This window comes from Lodderomyces beijingensis, assembly GCF_963989305.1.
Source record: "Lodderomyces beijingensis strain CBS 14171 genome assembly, chromosome: 6".
In the NCBI taxonomy this organism is placed as follows: Eukaryota; Fungi; Ascomycota; class Pichiomycetes; order Serinales; family Debaryomycetaceae; genus Lodderomyces; species Lodderomyces beijingensis.
The window spans coordinates 1,053,869-1,072,667 of NC_089975.1; the positions used below are offsets into that span (position 1 = coordinate 1,053,869).

At 47.4% G+C, this 18,799-nt stretch overlaps 8 protein-coding genes across 8 annotated transcripts; 3 read left to right on the top strand and 5 right to left on the bottom strand. All coding sequences in view use genetic code 12, as the record gives it.

Moving 5' to 3' along the window:
- Nucleotides 1–14: 14 nt before the first annotated feature.
- On the top strand, nucleotides 15–2,525 carry LODBEIA_P51580 (uncharacterized protein; the record flags this gene model as incomplete). Its single annotated transcript, XM_066975459.1, has 1 exon — nucleotides 15–2,525. The coding sequence occupies one exon, from the start codon at nucleotides 15–17 to the stop codon at nucleotides 2,523–2,525; it is 2,511 nt and encodes an 836-aa protein (XP_066832096.1).
- Nucleotides 2,526–2,682: 157 nt separating this feature from the next.
- LODBEIA_P51590 (uncharacterized protein) lies at nucleotides 2,683–4,803 on the bottom strand (the record flags this gene model as incomplete). The annotated part of the gene is made up of 1 exon (XM_066975460.1): nucleotides 2,683–4,803. One exon carries the CDS (start codon nucleotides 4,801–4,803, stop codon nucleotides 2,683–2,685), a length of 2,121 nt encoding a protein of 706 aa, XP_066832097.1.
- A 532-nt stretch (nucleotides 4,804–5,335) lies between these two features.
- Nucleotides 5,336–7,951, top strand: LODBEIA_P51600 (uncharacterized protein; the record flags this gene model as incomplete). Its single annotated transcript, XM_066975462.1, has 1 exon — nucleotides 5,336–7,951. The coding sequence occupies one exon, from the start codon at nucleotides 5,336–5,338 to the stop codon at nucleotides 7,949–7,951; it is 2,616 nt and encodes an 871-aa protein (XP_066832098.1).
- Nucleotides 7,952–7,964: 13 nt separating this feature from the next.
- Nucleotides 7,965–9,564, bottom strand: LODBEIA_P51610 (uncharacterized protein; the record flags this gene model as incomplete). Its single annotated transcript, XM_066975463.1, has 2 exons — nucleotides 7,965–7,974; nucleotides 8,036–9,564. 2 exons carry the CDS (start codon nucleotides 9,562–9,564, stop codon nucleotides 7,965–7,967), a joined length of 1,539 nt encoding a protein of 512 aa, XP_066832099.1.
- Nucleotides 9,565–10,495: 931 nt separating this feature from the next.
- Nucleotides 10,496–10,939, bottom strand: LODBEIA_P51620 (uncharacterized protein; the record flags this gene model as incomplete). The annotated part of the gene is made up of 1 exon (XM_066975464.1): nucleotides 10,496–10,939. One exon carries the CDS (start codon nucleotides 10,937–10,939, stop codon nucleotides 10,496–10,498), a length of 444 nt encoding a protein of 147 aa, XP_066832100.1.
- A 1,035-nt stretch (nucleotides 10,940–11,974) lies between these two features.
- LODBEIA_P51630 (uncharacterized protein) lies at nucleotides 11,975–13,768 on the top strand (the record flags this gene model as incomplete). Its single annotated transcript, XM_066975465.1, has 1 exon — nucleotides 11,975–13,768. One exon carries the CDS (start codon nucleotides 11,975–11,977, stop codon nucleotides 13,766–13,768), a length of 1,794 nt encoding a protein of 597 aa, XP_066832101.1.
- Nucleotides 13,769–13,885: 117 nt separating this feature from the next.
- Nucleotides 13,886–15,490, bottom strand: LODBEIA_P51640 (uncharacterized protein; the record flags this gene model as incomplete). The annotated part of the gene is made up of 1 exon (XM_066975466.1): nucleotides 13,886–15,490. The coding sequence occupies one exon, from the start codon at nucleotides 15,488–15,490 to the stop codon at nucleotides 13,886–13,888; it is 1,605 nt and encodes a 534-aa protein (XP_066832102.1).
- A 1,848-nt stretch (nucleotides 15,491–17,338) lies between these two features.
- Nucleotides 17,339–18,721, bottom strand: LODBEIA_P51650 (uncharacterized protein; the record flags this gene model as incomplete). The annotated part of the gene is made up of 1 exon (XM_066975467.1): nucleotides 17,339–18,721. One exon carries the CDS (start codon nucleotides 18,719–18,721, stop codon nucleotides 17,339–17,341), a length of 1,383 nt encoding a protein of 460 aa, XP_066832103.1.
- Nucleotides 18,722–18,799: the final 78 nt, after the last annotated feature.

The following is an 18,799-nucleotide window of genomic DNA, read 5'->3' on the forward strand; positions in this document are numbered from 1 at the left end:
CACCACTAGATACCATGAAATGGCTTCTATCTTATGTTTCGGTGCTTCTCCTCGTATGTCTATCTGGATTGACGAGCGCAGATCAAGTGGCATTCAACTTGTATGAGCAAAAGGCTCGCGTTGAAGAATCGTTGGCGGCCCAATACTTGAAGAAATCCAACGACTCGCTTTTATGGGGGCCTTACAGGTCGGCACTCTACTTTGGCTTGAGGCCGAGGCTCCCAAGATCTTTGCTTCTGGGGTTGATGTGGTTCCCGGTAAATGACTACCAGTCTATTGGCAAGATCAGGCACTTTTACGAGCAACACGACAAGATGGGCCGGGCCAATTGGGTTTCGTATGACCCCAGAATCGGCGGGAAACAGGTTATCCAGGACAACGAGTGTCATGTCGATATAGTTATTGATTTTGTCAAGAGCAAAGATGGTTTGTCGTGGGGTGTCAAGATCAAATCCAAGCCGCATAAAGGGCACGAGGATACTAAAATGTCCTTTGTCTGGTATAGTGGTTTGGAAGGAGAGAAACATGGTGGCGACGAGCTTGACCAGCCCCAGCTTACGGGGTACTTTAGGCTCGAAAACCAGAAAAACGAGTTGGGGTATGACGGGACGTTGGAGTTTGCAGGCATATCGGAGGAATTGGGTGTTTTTGATTTGAAAATCGACGACGGCCCCAAATCCAACAAGCACCCCGCTGGCAAACAAGGCGCACAGGACTTGGACCCAGGGCGTGCTCATCATTACAGCTTGAGGGTCCCTGATGATAATGTCTGGCAAGCGAGAGATATATTCATGACAATGTTGCAAGAGTCCATGCAAGATTTGAAGTCAAAGGTCAACTCTATAGCGGAGATTCCACCGGAAAACTTGTTCATCATAAGGGACTTGCACGGTTTCGAGGGAAACTTGCATTTTGTGCAAAAAGTGTACCAAGGGCCATGCGAGTTCAATGTCATTTTCTCAAACGCCGAGACTCCTGCTGAACAAAGGATTACCTTTGCCAATATCAACGGCAAAGTCAAGGCAAATGAAGAAACATTCAACGAGATGTTTACACAGCATTTCCAACTTCAAGCTCCGTTTGACAACTCGGCTAAGTACTCTGCATTTGCCAAGGAGATATTATCTGGTTTGCTAGGTGGGTTGACCTATATGTACGGCGACCACTTGGTGGACAGGCAAACAGTTTTCGATGAAGACACGTTTGAGTCATACGACCTCAAGGGCGCATTTGAAGGTCCACATGAGCTTTTCACGCTTGTTCCATCTAGACCCTTTTTTCCCCGTGGTTTTTACTGGGACGAAGGGTTCCACTTGATGCCCTTGATCGATTACGATTCAGACTTGGTGTTGGATATCATCAAGTCCTGGTTCCATCTCATTGATAGCGACGGCTGGATCGCAAGAGAGCAGATATTGGGCCGTGAAGCTAGATCGAGGGTGCCAGCGGCATTTCAAGTCCAGAGTCCACAAATTGTAAATCCACCAACGTTGACACTCGTATTGACGAGCTTGTTGGAAACTTTGGAAAAGAATTCCAAGTCTTTTGGTGATTTGCAAACACCCAATAACGTCGACGACGACGACAATCAAGTGGAAGAAGTGGAAACAACTAAGATGGGCAAAATCGTCTTGAGCAATCCGGATGTCTTGTTAAACTACACCAAAGATGTCTACCCCAAACTCAAATCTCACCTTGAAATGTTTAGGAGAACGCAACAAGGGTACGTTGAGGAGTTTGATAGAGGTTTGACAAACAAGGATGTTTTCAGGTGGAGGGGCAGGACCGAGACGCATTGTCTTGCGAGCGGCATCGACGATTATCCTCGTGCTCTGCCTGCAGATGTAGCCGAGTTGAACGTGGACTTGATCTCGTGGATCGGGATAATGACACGGTCATTGCGACTCATGGCCGAGATTCTTCAGTTGCCAGATGAAGTTGCCTCTTTACAAGAATTGGAGAACAACATTATTGAAAACATCGACAAGGTCCATTGGTCGGAAAATGACAAGGCCTACTGTGACGTTACCGCAGACGAGGACGATGAAAACGTCCACGCCTGCCACAAGGGCTACGTTTCCTTACTTCCCTTTCTCACCAAATTGATACCAGCACGTAACGTCACCAAGTTGGAGCACGTGATTGATCTAATCACCGATCCAGAAGAGTTGTGGTCGCCCTACGGCATTCGTTCCCTTTCCAGATCCGATTCTCACTACAAAACCGGTGAAGATTACTGGAGGTCGCCAATTTGGATCAACATGAACTACCTTGTGTTGAAGAGCATCAAGGAGTACTACGAAGAGAGCAACAGTTTGATGTCGCCTGAACTTCGCCAAAAATACAAAAATGCTTACCACGACTTGAGATTGAACCTCGTCAATAACGTGTTTAAGCAGTGGGAAGAAACTGGCTTTGTATGGGAACAATACAATGACGAGACTGGAAAGGCACAGGGAGCAAAGAATTTCCTAGGCTGGACATCTGCTGTGTTGTTGATGATGACGATGCCATCAGAGATCTGAATAAAAAAGAAAAAAGGGAAATTAGAAGCATTTATAGAAATGAAAAAAAGAGAGTGAAAGAAAAAGAATTGGAGTTTTGTAAAATTTTGGTATTTGTTTGTTCATTTTTGTTCATTTTTGTTTTTTTCATTTTGATCGTCTAATGGAAATACATTCTCTAAACTACATTCTTCTCCGAAGGGTCCTCGTCGAACCTCAAGTCCCATCCAATCTGTTCACCCAACTTGGGCAAGACCTCGGCCACGGATTGCACGTCCTTATCACCTCTTCCAGAGACGTTAATCACGATATGCTGGTCCTTAGGCAAAGTCTTGGCCAACTCTACACCGCCGTAAATGGCATGGGAAGACTCTAAAGCAGGAATGATACCTTCCAATTGCGACAAGAGCTTGAACCCTTCCAAGGCTTGCGCGTCGGTAGCAGCAATAAAATCAGCTCTGCCTGTGCTTTTCCAAAAAGCCAACTCGGGCCCAACACCAGGGTAATCCAAGCCTGCAGACACAGAGTGGGTATCGTGCACTTGGCCATCGTGGTCTTGCAAAACATAGGTTCTGACACCGTGGAAAACACCCGGTATACCTGCGGTCAACGTGGCTGAATGGCGTGCCGTGTCAAGACCATCGCCACCAGCCTCGACTCCCAACATCTTGACCTCCAAGTCCTTTTCAAACGGCGAAAACATACCGGTAGAGTTGGAGCCTCCTCCTACACACGCCACAACCGCATTGGGCAACTTGCCATCGTTGAGTTGTTTAAATTGTTCTTTCGTCTCTTGGCCAATCACGCTTTGGAAAGTCCTCACCAAGACGGGGTAAGGATGCGGACCAATGGCTGAGCCCACGATGTAGTGCGTCGTTTCTAAATTCGAGACCCAGTATCTGAAAGCTTCCGAGGTGGCATCTCTCAAAGTCTGGGTACCATTCTTGACTGGGATGACATTGGCTCCCAAAATCTTCATTCTGAAAACATTCAAAGCTTGACGTCTTGTGTCCTCAGCACCCATAAACACGGTGCACTCCAACCCGAACTTGGCGCATGCGGTCGCGGTGGCGACACCGTGCTGACCAGCACCAGTCTCTGCGATGATTTTCTTTTTGCCCAATCTCTTTGCAATCAAGACTTGAGCAAGGGCGTTATTTATCTTGTGTGATCCAGTATGGTTGAGGTCTTCTCTCTTTAACCAGATTGTTGCCCCGCCGGCGTGTTCAGATAACCGTTCGGCCTTGTGCAAGGACGAAGGTCTGCCAATGTACGAGTACAAGCTTCTAAACTCCTTCCAGAACTCAGGGTCGGCCACCGCGTCTTCAAACCCTTTTTCCAACTCGGCTAGACACGAGTGCAATGCCTCTGGAACGTACTGGCCTCCAAAGTCGCCGAAACGTGGGTTATACTTGTGCGACTCCTCCAAGATTGGCTTTGACTCCTTGTGCTGGTTACTTGAGTCGCCTCTGTTGAAAGAAGTAGGCGCGTTGCTCTTGTATTCATCGCCCAATATCGACCTCACGTATTCGTAAGCAGTCTTGCCCCTCTCGCCAGGAGCAGATTCGCCAATCAAGGTGACAATCTTGGATCCAATAACGACCCCATCGGCGACTTTGCCCACTTCCAAGAAATGGTCTCTCGTGGAAACACCGAATCCAACGGCAAGTGGCGTCTCCTCGCCGGCAAACTTCCTTACACGTGCACACAACTCTTCAATACCGGAAGAAACTTTACTTGAGGCACCCGTGGTGCCCATTTTGGAAACGACATAGATGAACGAGTCGGCAATCTGGCCCAACACCTTCAATCTCTCGTCAGTGGTGGCTGGTGCCACCAAGGGAACGTACGACAACCCGTGCTTGGCGCATGCCGCTCTGAACTTGACTGCTTCCTCAGGGGGCAAATCGACAATAATGAACCCGTTCGCGCCGGCCTTTTCGGCATCCTCCAAGAACCGGCTCTCGCCATACTTCATAATAGGGTTATAGTAGCCCATTAGGATCAATGGAACGGTGACCCCTCCACCACGAGCCTGCTCCACGAGCTGCAAACACTTTTTCACCGTGATTCCATTCTCCAACGCCTTGATGTTGGCTGTCTGAATCGTGGGTCCATCGGCAATGGGGTCCGAAAAGGGGATACCTATCTCTATAATGTCGACGCCGGCATCCTGCATGCCTTTGAGAATGGGTAATGTGTCCTCAATCGTAGGATATCCCGCAGTGATGAAGTTCACAAGGGCGTTTCTGCCTTCTTTCTTGCACCGGCCAAACGTCTCTTTGATCAACGCAGACATGGTTCTCTGTACTATTCTAAAGCAGAACTAGGATGGTCTACTGCCTGCTGAAAGTGTGTTCTCCCGATTTTCAACAAAAGAAGAGCCACCACCACCATCCGTATAAGAGTGAAAAATCCTGACGATGAGTCAACAGAAGAAACAAGAGCGCGCCAGTGAGTCACGTGCGGGCATCTGCAACACCATTATCATGCGCTAACCACGACACTTACACCCTGCTCTTGAAACGGGCCCTGGCCTCCATGACTCATGGGTTTGGCCCTGTTTTGTCTTTTGAAAGAGTAGGTGCTTTGGCACTGTCTAGAGAGACTAGACTACATTGGCGAAGTGAAAAGAAAATGAGAGAAAATGAGTTTTGTCTCCAATCTCGACATCTTTGAGAGATCACGAACTTGGCTGCGAAAAATGCCAAAGAAATATCAAAAATTGCGTAGATTCAGTGGGTTCTGTTCCCGGTGTTCATCAGTAATGGAGATTGCTATATTCAAGATAGAAGCTTTTAATATTCCTTCTCTTAGCGAGCACCAGCGCCATGCTGTCATTTGATAATCAACACTATGAGTACCGGAAACTCACGCGGACGTATATGGACTTTTTCTATTCCGACAAGTTCACCAAGTTCCTCAACACGACACAGACGGGGTCGGCCCATTCGTCACACGGCATCGATTTCCCCATCTTTATGAAAACAATGTTTACCTCGATTTGTTTCTGCACGATTCAGCTCACCTTGTTTTGTCTATTGCGGTCAGTTTTCAATTTCCTTTACCAGCCACGGTGTTTCTGCGTGCCGGTGAACGAGCGAATGGAGGTTCTTCCTCGCGGATTCGTAAAGTGGATCATCCCCACTCTTAAAAGCAGCATCAACACCTACTTGTCGTTGGGGTTGGATGCGTATTTCTTTGTCAGGTTCATCTCGGTGCTATCGCTATTCTTTCTTCTCATTGGATCCATCAACATGCTCGTGTTGATTCCAATAAATTTCACGGGCAACTCGGCCGAGTTCACGGCTCAAGGGTTAGACAAGCTCAGCCTTTCAAACATTGCAAACTGCAACGTTGCGCGCCTCAATGCCCACTTTATCATGGGGTTGTTGACCATTGTCGTGTTCCATTGGTTGATCATCTACGAGTTCCAAAGCTTTGTCATCATACGGCAATCGTATCTCCTTTCTGAGTCCCACAAAAGCTCCATCATGGCGAGGACTTTGCTTATATTCAATGTGCCCGAGTACTTGCAGGACGAAAAAGTATTGCGAGACCTTTTCCACATCGTTCCTGGAGGTGTTGGCAATATCTGGCATGTTTTCGACTTTGAACGGATCGAGCATCAAGTGGCCAAGGCCAAAGTTGCTCTTAAAATTTTGGAAAAGTCTCAAATCGAGGCTTTACGCAGGTACTATCCATTCAAATGGTCAAACAATCCAAAAGCCGGGCAAAACAAAAAAAAGATAAAAAAGCTTTCAAAAGATGTCTTTTTTTACCCACCGATATTTTGTGATTTGATTAGAATACCCCAGATTGATCGCAGTTTCCAGCTTAATTTACCAGGCTGGTTGAGGATTTTCACTTTGCAAAAACGGATATCGACATTGAATTGGGCATTGGACACATTGAAGCAATCGCAATTGATTATCGATGAGGAAAAACTGAAAATGGCAACTAACCAATTGAAAAGACACAATAAAGTCTTTATCGAATTCCTGGATCATCGAGGTGCTTGCATCGCCAACCAGTGTCTTCTTTCACAGAGCCAAGGCTGTCTCGACAAGACCTTGGTTGAAGTGCACCCACAGGATATCATCTGGAGAAACGTTTCCAGAACAGATGGCGTCGGGTGCAAATTCGAAAAATACCTCGTGACCATCCTTTTCATCAGCATCATTGTCTTGTATGTCATACCGGTATCCTTGATCCACTCGCTATCGCAAATACCGGTGCTCATTCACATAATGCCTTTCCTCAAATGGATATACCACTTCCCCGAAGAAGCAAGACAAACGATATCGGGGTTTCTACCGTCAATCTTGCTCACTATATTGACGGAAATCGTCATGGTTACATTCAGGTTTCTCACTTACTTCAAAGGCAAAGCCACTGGTTGCGAAGTTGAGATTGACTTGCAAAAATGGTTCTTTGCGTTCCTCTTTGTTCAACAGTTTCTCGTGGTGACAATCTCGTCAAGCGTCACCGTCATCTGCAAGCAGATTATCGACCAGCCAACGTCGATCCCCATTTTGCTAGCCACCAACTTGCCCAAATCAGCAACATTCTTTTTCCAATACATCTGTCTTCGTGCATTTGCATTTTGCGGAAGCAATTTCCTCCGCATATCCCAGTTGGTGTTGACAAACTCGTATTACAAATGGAAAGACGTCACGCCGAGACAGCAGTTTACTCGCATCACTTCGTTGCCACAGATCAAATGGGGCACCACATTTGCTATTTATTCGATCTATGCCTGCATTGGCATTTCTTACTCCATCATCTCCCCCTTGATATCAATATTCATCATCTTTTTCCTCAACTTGTCCATATTGTACTACAAGTACGCTTTGAAGTATGTATACAGCCACATCAACCCTTCGGAAACATTGGGAAGATTGTATCCAAACGCCTTGCTCCATTTATACACGGGCATCTATTGTCTCGAGTGCTGTCTAATCGGTGTTTTTTTCCTCCTGAAGGACTCCTCAGGGAGGTACGCAATGAGGATTCAAGGGTGGATCATGACGGGTGTCCTATTTGTTACCATCTTCTGCAACAATTTGATATACAGTAGGTACTTGCCCTACTTCTCCAACCTCCCTATCTTGTCCGATAAGCCATATAGGGATAACAAAAAGACTGACGAACCCACACCCAATTCAGAAGACCACCACGACCACGACCACGACCACGACCACGACCACCACGAGATGACTGCCGCAAACCACACATTGCTATACCTCCACCCCGCATTCAAATACGAAACGCCGATAGTATGGTTGCCCAAAGATCCCAACGGGTACACGGAGTTGCAAATTCAGGAAATCGAGTCAAAATCAGACTTTATCAAGGGCGAGACCAGTGGCGCCGAAGTTCAAATCACAAAGTTTTTGAAAAATTTGAAAATGACAATATCGGAAGCACCCCCAGATTATAGGTGACCGTGATTCTTATCTAACCGGTTCTTGATTCGCAATCTTCGAAGCAAGATCAGCCAGGCGTGGAACATCTGCAACTGTCGCAACCGTTGCATCCTCTGGTGTTCCTCAATTTTTTCTGATAGCCAGAGTTTCTTTGCTGCAACTTCGTCATCTTTGCGGACAATAAGTCCATCCTTAACAGGGTAGGCTTGGCCCTTTTTGAAAGAAAATCCGACAACCACTGGGACATAGTCAATGACCTGTCTTACTTCTTCGTTTTTGGTGGAGCTGCGAAAGATGCTCTCGACGTTGGACAATTTCAACCATACGGCTCCTTCAGGAACCATGTTTGGTCTATATATTTCCACATTGCCGTATTCATTTCGTGGCAAGGCGCCTTGCGGTGACACCTTGAGCCTGAGATAGGGGCAAGTTTGGGCAAAGCTGTATAGTTTGACATCATTCAACTCCGGATCATTCATTTGGTTTTGAACAAAGATGCGTTTATTGTACACGGTACGCGGAGATGCCTTGGCGAGTTTTATGGGTTTGTTGATTTCCTCTGGCTTTATAGATCTGCCCAAGAACTTCCATTGCTTTTCGGACTTGCCAATCAACAAATGGTTTTTGAAATACACGGGCTCTCTTTTCCCATCCAACTTGACAAATTGAAGCGGCGCAACTCCTTCTTTCATTATAACTTCGTTGTACCTTAATGTAGACGGCGTAGTAAAGTTGGGACTCCGATTCATTGCTGAAAAAGTCTTGGGGATCGTGCAGTTGTGCATGGCCAAATATCGAAGAGCATCAAGTTCAAGGTTGTCATCCTGCGAGTACGATTTGCGGGCATTCGCAATCCTAATCACAGATTGCATTAGCAAAGCTACCCTGCCACTTTCTGTCCTCAAGTCCAACCGGTTGAACCAGCGGTATGACACGTCTTGCATGTATCTCGAACTCACATCCAAGACCAAGTTGTTGTTAGTGAGTGCCACTACATAATGCATGGACATTTGACAAAACTGGTTTTGCAGGGGGAAAAACTGGCTTGTATAGGATGATGATGATGAATTTGAAATACCACCCTTGTAGCTGTACCTTTGCAAACGAATCAATTGCTTTTCGTCCTCCCAAAAGCATTGCGTTTCAATAACAAACAACTGCGACGGGTCCAACGGATTCACCAACTCCGTCCAAAAATAAGGATACAACAAGTCATTGTCCTTATTCACCTCGGTTATCTTGCGCCTCAACTTTGGCTGCATCTTAAACGGCTTTCTCAACCCCAAAAGCGGTATCGAATATACTAGACGGGCTTCAAAGCCCAAGGACCGAAGTAGAGCAGTAAAAATCTGGGCGCCTGTGTCTCGATTATGCTGAAACTTTTTAATCACCTTGTTTAGATCAGCAACATTAGCAATGGGCTTTGAGTTTGCTGGGAAATAATCCTCATATTTCGTCTCCTTGGTACTCTTTTTGGGCACGTACCCCAATACTCTCAAGCCATTGGAATCGTGTTTGAAATTCTTGCGGAACCACTTGATGAGGTACTTGAGTAGATAAATGAGTAGCTCGTCGTCGCCACCGTCGCCACCGTCGCCACCACGCTTCCTGAAGCTTTTGTAGTGCTTCATGAACTTGTCAGGTAAAAGCCTTTTGACAGTTTTGAGAACCTTTGCATCTGACAACAATTGATTGCGACGCCTAGCGTTCAATATATAGCAGACGACACTCAAATTTTGTAGACTCAACCGCTGTCGCTTTTGAAGAACAAGCTCCTTGATCCTTTTCCGTCTCTCTGCATCTGCTGAGTGTATGCTTATACTAAAGGAGCCCTCCCGATGTGGCTCAGCGCTGGCCTGTGTACCTAGCAGCGGCCGAGTCGTGTCCAGAAAGATGTCTTCCCAGTCCGACTCGTTCAATGAATCCAAATCCGACTCTTCTAGATCATCCACCTCGTGTGTTGATGATCTTGCAGCTGATCCACTCTCTTTAGCTTTTTCAAAGGAGGCTCTCCTTCTGCCAAAAGCTCAAGGTCTTCCTCACTTCCGTCGTCCTCATCATTCAAGAACAATCCACCCATAATCCATTCAACTGGACCAGCATTATCCACACCTCATCTGTTTCTGTGAGGAAAGATCTTGCTCCCCTTGCCAATGGGGAAACGGCGAGCTGCCGTCTCGCTAAAAATTAGGCTACAGTGCGTGGAAGCCGCGAGAAGTGAGAGAAGTTGATACAACACGAGTTCTTTGAATCCCTGTAGGATTGTTGACACTGATGTACAGTTTTATAGGCTATATGTCCCATTTGCTACTGCAAGAACCCCTCTCAAACTTTTTTGCTGATCCAGGTCTTGAACCGTTGTGGCTCCGTGGTGGCTCCGTGGTGGTTCCGTCGGGGTCTTTTGATTCTTTTTTCCAACCACACGCGTTTTCTCATCGAGGCTAGTGTCACATAGATCCGCATCATATAGTCGACCAGACGAGCCGGGGGGTGGCTCTCACAACAACTACTTTGGGAATGGTTGTTTGGTTGGTTTGATTAGCGGGTAAGGTGGTCCACGGCTCAACCGTGGACCACCTTACTGACCTCCAAAAACTCGGGAATCATCCGCCACTGATCACTCAGCTCGACTTCTTCGTCGTGGCCAAACAAGACCAACTTGTCAAACGTGGCAGTCGGAGCGAACGTCTTTACACTTTTGATGACCTCTTCCCCAGCCTCTTCCTCCTTCTCTTGGTGTTCATTTGCTTCCCTTACCAAAACCTCGGTGCCATTAACAATAAAACCCTGCATTTCACACTGCTTGAGATCGACTTCCTTGGCCACGAGCCTACATCCTCGAAAATAAGCCGTCTTGACTTGAGTGCCATCGTGTTGAGTCTCCGTTGCATGTGAAGGCGTAAAGTACTCGGCCGTTTTAGCCGGACCGCTATACTGCAAATGCATGGGAAGTAGCGACGCGGTCACTTTGGGGATCTCGTCCCCGCCGACGTTGATCGTGCTCATCTTGCCGTCAAAGTCTCTAGCGTGGTGGATGAGACGCGTGTAGGCCAGGCTCACTCAATTTCAATATTTTTTTATGGCGAAATTTGGCAGCAAAATTGAAACGCGAGGCTACACACCTTGACAGCACCAAATCCTCGATTAAGAGGAGAGTCTTGCACTTGCGAGAGCGTGGGTTAAGTATAAGGTGGCTGGGATGCTGAAGCTTTGCTGCTGAGCTCTACGATATTTGGTTGAAAGTGTGCACTTATGGTTCTATGCGGTTCGAAGAGGTGATTGCGTGGATACCTTACTTTGACGACACTTTGACCGGGGGCAAAAAGAGGTTTTCTTTCGTGGAAACACATCTACACCAACTCGCCTCCTCGGTTCTTGATCAGCGAATCATCCAGCTTCAACAAATCATGAAAAAAAAAAGATTGATCCCTGAAGGTTGGTTGAAAATCGCTGCAGATCTGAAAAGACTAGCGGCCAAAAAGAACACCGCTTCACTCGCTATGATTTCAACCGCGCTTGGTCCAAACTGCATTTGACCCAGCAAGAGCCAGGTATGTATAAGAGACATTCCATATTAGAGCCCGGTATCCATCTTCTCCCACTAGTCCAGTCTGCCTGTCAATGTTTGACTCTGTTTCATCAAATTTGGTGCTAGAACGGAACCTGAAAATTCCGCACATGCTCTCTTTCCCGCATTAGGGGGGGCTTATCAGCGGAATTGTTTTCCCAATAAAATTGAGCCACACTACAATTACCATAACCACCACCACCACCATCGTTATGGCCAGGGTTTATAAGCAACCGAAATGTAATATGCACAGGCCATTATCTTAAGTTTCTGACAAATTATCTATAGATTCCCGTCATTGAACAAGAAAAAGAGAATTTGGGGGGGGAGGAGGGGGGTCAAAACGACTGTGAATTTTTCTTTTTTTTTATTTTTCAATTTTCAATTTTTTTTCCACCACGAGTCGTTGAGCTTCAAGTCGCTCTGGACATCTTGAAAACAGGCAGATTACAAAAAAAAGAACCTCCCAGAGAATGCCGGATAAGAAGGATTCACACGAGCACCACCACGACCTCATTCCTCACTTGTCCCCGAACATCATCCATGACCCTTCGGCAGGAACGTCCGGTATTATAGCAGGGGAACTCGCAGCGAATGAGCGGTCGCTAATCTCACAAGCGAACCTCAAATCGCATAGCTACGGCTCAATTGCACCCTCGGACGAATCGACACTCGCTGCGGCAGAGGAGAATTACGCCATCGATGATCCTCATGGCGGATACGCGTTGCCCCGGGCACAATTATACACGGTGGTGTCGTGCTTGTTCATGGCCTCCTACCTTGCGGCATTGGACGCCACGGTCGTGACAACGCTACTCTCGCTAATTGCATCGGAACTACACGCAGTGCAAAACATTTCTTGGATCGCGACAGCGTACTTGTTGTCGTCGGCGGCGTTCCAGCCCATTTTCGGCAAGATTTCGGATATATTTGGCCGCCGCGCGTTGTTGCTTGGATGCAGTTTACTCTTTGGTATTGGGTGTATGATCTGCGTCACCGACTCGTTGTGGTGGCTAGTCTTTGGCCGGTTTGTCACTGGAATCGGTGGCTCGGGGTTGACTTCGATTGGCACCATGACCATGTCGGATTTGATCCCCTTGAGAGATCGCGGATTGTACCAAGGGCTAGCAAACATTTTTTTCGGATTGGGCTCGGCATCGGGTGGTATTGTTGGTGGCTTGGTTGCGGATACTTTGGGTTGGAAATGGGTATTTGCTTTGCAAGTGCCATTGGCATTGATTGTTGGTCTTGCGATTTTCTTTAATTTGAAATTACCTGCTGGCTCGCCTGGGTTGGGTATGCATGGAGAAGACATTAGGCAAAAGTTGAAACGGGTGGATTTCTTGGGCAGTTTCTGCTTGATCAGCTCGTTGATGTTGTTCTTGACTGCTGCCTCGATGGGAGGTAGAGAAATCGCATACAGCTCAAACTCGTTCTTGGGGTTGATCTTGAGCAGTTTTGTACTTATCCTGGCATTTGTCTATGTTGAAGCTTACGTTAGTGCTGAGCCGATCATTCCTATTGAGTTATTGGGCAATAGAACCGTGCTCGCTTCGTCGTTGACCAATTGGTTCTACACCATGGCGGTGTTTACCACATTGTTCTACATCCCCATCTACTTCACCTCGGTGATGAGCCTCACTGCAAGTCAAAACGGGTTGAGATTGGTTCCCAACTTCCTTGGAGTCTCGTGTGGATCTGTTGGTGCAGGCTACTACATGAAGCGGACTGGGAAATACTACAAACTAGCTGTGTTTTCCGGGATATTGTCGATCTTGGGTGTTGTCAAAATCACGTTGTTGACTCCGCAAACACCAGTGTGGCAGCAATTCATCTTATTGATCCCTTCCGGGTTGGGCTACGCTGCAATCTTGACCGTGACGTTGCTCGCGTTGATTGCTGCTGCTCCCATGAAATTCCAGGCGTGCACTACATCGATCCAGTACACATTCAGATCCACCGGTTCCACTTTGGGTGTCTCGATTGCCTCGGCCATTTTCCTGAACATTGTGCTCCAGCAATTGACGAGAAACGTTAATGCGGTAGTGAGTGACCCCAAGAAAGCGGCGAAAATCATTGCCAAGGCTTTGGACAGTACAAGCTACGTCAATGACGCTCCCGAGTACGTCAAAGGAGCCATTCGAAGCTCGTACGATGCTGGTTGCAAAGGGGCATTCTATTTTGCCTTGCTCACTATAATCCTCGGCTTTGTTTCCTCCTTGTTTATGCGTGAGCACAAGCTCCACACCAGCATCAACAGGGACTGAGAGACTTGCAAATAATAGACTAACATGTATAAATTTTTATTTTTTACTCTGTTTTTACTCTGTTTTCCATTCAAATTTGTATATATAAATAAATATATATTTATAGATATGTAATGTTCAAACGTCTATAAGTGTATCGTCGTTTTCGTCTTTTAATTCGATTCGATAGCGGTGGTTGTTACCAGAAGTAACGACAAACGATGGCAATTGTGGGTTGCTCTGGTAGCTGCTTGGCGATTCGTATAGTTTAGGATGGTGGTTCCGGTTATGTGTGGGTGGGCTTTCATCGTTTTCGTTCAAATTGAACATTGGTATCCTGGGGATATCAACTCTGGTCGCAGGAGGCAGGTGCAACACCAGCATCTTCAGCAGCAGCAGCAGCAGTGTCGTCGTCGTCGCCTCCTGTTGCTGCTGCTGCCAAAGTGGGGACTTGACAAGGAAAGGCTTCATCGAAAGCGAGGGTCTCTCCAATAACGGCGACAATATGGGCGACAACACCTGATCGTGCGTGATGGCGTTGCCCAAGGCATCTTCAATCACATCGTCAATCATCTCATCCGTAGCTGATGAATTCAAATTCACCATCAAGACAGCAACAAGAATGCATAGAATGCCCAAGACATACACAAAGCTGGTGGAGTGGATGGGCTCGCCCGTCCAGATCAAGATCATGTAATCGACAAAGATGGTGATGGGGATCGACGAGGTCAAAGTGAGCGAGACCACGAGCGGGCTCGTCAAGAGCATCGCCAAGATGGAGGTGAAATCCGATATGACGGAAAACACCCCGTTTATGAACACGCTAGTGAAGATGGTTGATCTTTCCAGCGGAGGAGGCAACTCAAACGTCTCGACGCCAAAGAAATCCGCCGCGATCAAGATGGGGATCCCCATTAGAATTGTAATCACGCCCACGTAGCCAAACAAGCGTCTCTCGTTGGTGGTTTTCCCGCTCGAGCCCCCGCACTTGATGCGCATCACGAGCAAATAGCACGCATAGAGGAACGCACCAGCTAAAGCGAGCGTGTTGCCCAACTTGGGGTCCTTGGGCTCAAACTTGCCCTCGCCGTCGGATTTCCTAGCGGTGGTGTTGACTAAAAACACGCCAAGACAGCTAAAACACACGCAGATGGCCTTCTTGAGACTGAATCTTTCCGTGTTTAACGCACATCCCATCAAGAGCGTGAACACCGCCGTCGTGGAGCCAATCACCGTCTGGTTGCTGGCAGATGTGTACTGCAACGCCTCCATCACGAGCAAATTGTAGGTGAAATAAATCACAGCAATGTAAAACGCTAGTGTGGCAACTTGCGCACCAGTCATCTCTTCTTCATTCTGGGCTTCCTTCTCCTCGCGTTTAGTCAACAAGGGCTCGATCTCGCCCGTTTCATGCGCTTGCTTTTTCCGCTTGAATAGTTGTGGTATGAGCAATAGATCAGGGAGGAAATTGACCAAGAAACACGAGCCGGTGATGATGGCAAATAGCACCGGTTTGCGGTAGTCGCTAGTCTTGAGAACACCATTCACCAACTCGAGCCCCGTGACCCACGTCACGACCGATACCACCAACAACGTGATCCCCACACGATAGTTTCTTCGTTCTTGACGCTGGATGAAATCGACAATTGCCAGGGGGTCATTCGATATCACCGACGATAGCAAAGGCGTGTCGCGGATCGAGATGGGTGACCCGCTATATGATAACGGCGACTGAACGGGCATAACAATTGAGTGACTGAATGGGCTTAACTTCGACTGAATGGAATGGTGGCTTATGATATGGAAAAAGGAGGAGATCTTCAAAAAAAAAAAACCAAAAAAAAAAAAAATACGGAGAAGTTAAGCCATGAGGGTGGAATACAGTTGAGTAACCTGTTTCTTCCAATTGGCAGTTGTTATAGTCTTTGTTGTTGTCGGGGCAGTTATTCGGTTGTGATGTTACCTGCTCCCGGCAGTAGATAAGACGAAAAAGACAAAGAGCCGCAATATCATCTCCGTTTGGTAGCGGTGCGGTCCTGTGTCCCAAACGGGCATGGGGCCCTCGGCGGTATAAGTCGTACATCAAGATACATGTACCAGAGACACAGACAGGGACCATTCTTCTTCTTCTTCTTCTTCTTCTCCTTCTTCGTATTGCTTGTTTGTTCCTGAAATTATATTTTGATACAAGTAACATTCGCCTGTCTTGGTGTGTGGCGGGTGGAGAATTCCGCTTTTGGTACGGGGGATGCTTCACGTAAACCAATCAATTTTCTCTCATTTCCAGCCCCAGACACTGCTTCAGCCCCAGCTCTAGCCCCTGAAAAGCCAAGAGCAAGGGTGTGACTAAGCAAGTTCACATTCACCTGAGAGTTTGTTAAAATTAGTAACCAGAGGGGGAGGGGGGGCAGGAGATGACCGCCGCCGTCTGCGCGGTATCGGTGCACCTTGGGGACTTTAGGTTCCAGGGGGGGGCTCGAGCTAAGTCAAGGAACAGACTTTTCGAGAACGCTGAGCCCGGTTTTCACCAGCCACCGGGGTTTCAAAAAACTATGCAATGTGCCTCATGATAAAGCCAAGATGGGTGAGCCAGAAGAGTTAGCACGTTAGCTTAACAAGTTAATACCAAGGCCTTGCAAAACCAATTGGAGGTTTCGTGGTCTAGTCGGTTATGGCATCTGCTTAACACGCAGAACGTCCCCAGTTCGATCCTGGGCGAAATCACATTTTTTTTTTGGAATTTTTCAAGTGTCCACTCTTTTCCCTCCAATATCATCAACAAGCATGGCTCCCTCATTCGCTTCTTTTTGACTCCAATTTCGTCTGTCTTGGATGTCAAAGAGAAATGTGTTGACCGTCCATAAGTTTGGCAATTTCGCAGCAATTTGTTCATTTTTTTGTTTTTTTTTTTGCAGCCATTTCTCTTTAAATTTAGTACAATTTAAGTCTACAGAGATTTGAGCGGTGACCTCAATGGACGGCAAACAACGTAACTGCACTATTGACGTTATCATGCCAGAAATAGCATAAGAACAGAGAGAGAGCGCAAAAGAACAAGGTCAACCTCCTACAAGATGTTCGTAATCAGGCTGTTTCTTACATGAATCTCTATTAGCAAAAAATAGAGTTCAATATCAGGAGCCAATCGGTTATGGAAGAACTGAAACGCAGTGAGGGTTTTTCCCAGTCGCTTGGTCGCGAGCAACACCTCTACTGCCATTGCTAGTGACCAAGCCACTAGGCACGGGCTCCACCAAAGTATCGGTATTGAGATGGCAGAAAAACACTAACGAATAGCGATCTTCTTTCCTTGTTTCGCGGTCTTCGAACCTGACTCTATGGATGGTAGACTTGAGCAATCCGTTGGTCTAGTAGCTCAACAAATCGCCAATGTTGACCACGATGAAGGTGCCAGGTTCTAAATCCCAAGCTCAGACTTTTCACATGGTTGTTTTTTTCATGGTGAAGGTTGGAAAAATGCGAGCTTTTGAGATTAGTTGTGTATTGGTGAAATATAGTGACTATTTAGCTGGCCAATTCTTCCTACTTTGACCCTCTCTCTATTAGGTGTCCCCTTTCGGGAACTTTAATTTATACCCTACCCGATTGGGTCCGGAACGCAACTTCCTCCGGTAACTGGAAGGAAACGCAAAACATGGGCTTGGTGGGACTCACCATGCGCACCTGGTGAAACTCCATCTTTTCAAAATCCAACTCAAAGTCAATCAACTTGCATATCCGTCGACGTATACGCTCGCTCAACTCCTCTACCGTCGGCCCTTCGCCATTCTCGAATTTCTCAAAACAATGCACGTGAACCCAGGGCAATTTGAAACCCGGCTCGCTCTTGATCTGCGGACACTTTGAATACAAACCAACGAAAGCATCGAGGAAGGTGATTGCTGAATCGGGTAAATTCATCACGAAATGGTGGTAGAACCGCGGCACATGGATAGTTTCCACCGAGGCCAGCTTGGTACCATTCTTGGCCCGTTTCACCATTTTCTTCTCAATGGGGCCTCTGCTAGCGAAACCATCGAGGATCAGCGCGGCATCCTCGATGAACTTGCGCCCGTCTAAGTTGTACGCTTCGACAAACGCATCGACTTTGTTAATCGCAATGTTCTCCTGCAAATACTTGAAACTCTCGGGGTTCAAATCATTCGCCAACACAATGGTGCCCTTCTTGCCGCTCGGCAACGCAAAGGGCCCCACACCAGCCATAACGTCCCCGACAACCTCCCCCGGCGCGAACTTGGCGACCAACCGCTCGTGCTCGGTGCTCAACCGCGAGTTCCAATAGACCTTACTGAAATCAAACTTAAACTTGCACCCGCTCTCGTGCTGCTCGACTTCATAGTTGGGCTCGCCCGCTAAAAGCTCCAACGGGAAGGTGCGGAACTGGTTCGAGATGGAGTTTTTTTTATCCACCACCGTCTTCAACACGGGGTTCTTGTCCAAGATGACTTGTCCAATGAGCGCGCCGTAGGGCTTGAACTCCTCCTTGAGGTTGATGTGCGCCAAGTGGCCCGCCGTGGCGAACCCGCTGGGGATCTCCTGGACCAAGTGCTCCGGCAAGATGGCGGCTAAGATCTCATCGCTTTTCCAAAATTCGTAATCTAGATGCACGGTGTGGGGCGCGAGTTTCATCTCGTATTCTTCGAGCTTGGTTTGAGCGAGCGGGGATAAGTCGCGGGCGGACTTGACCTCTTCGCGCAAGAGCACCGCTTTCATGTTGTCCTTGTCGATGATATGCTTGACGTTGGGCAAGTAGAAGATTTCCAGCTGGCACGATTTTATAAACTGGGGCAAGTACTGCGGCTTGGTGAACTTGGCGCACATGATGGGGATGTCGATGTTGAAAAAAGCGCGGTCCAATTCGCGCATGTTGCGGTTCACGGGAGGGTGGTATTTCGACATTATGGTTTGGCGTCTGGTGCTTTTGGCTAACTTGGATAGAATCTTGTAGTTCATACAGGGGGGGGGGGGGGAAGGGGTAAAAGCAAGGCCCTACTGGTCTCTTGGGGGTGCCTTAAAAAAAAAAAAGAGCCA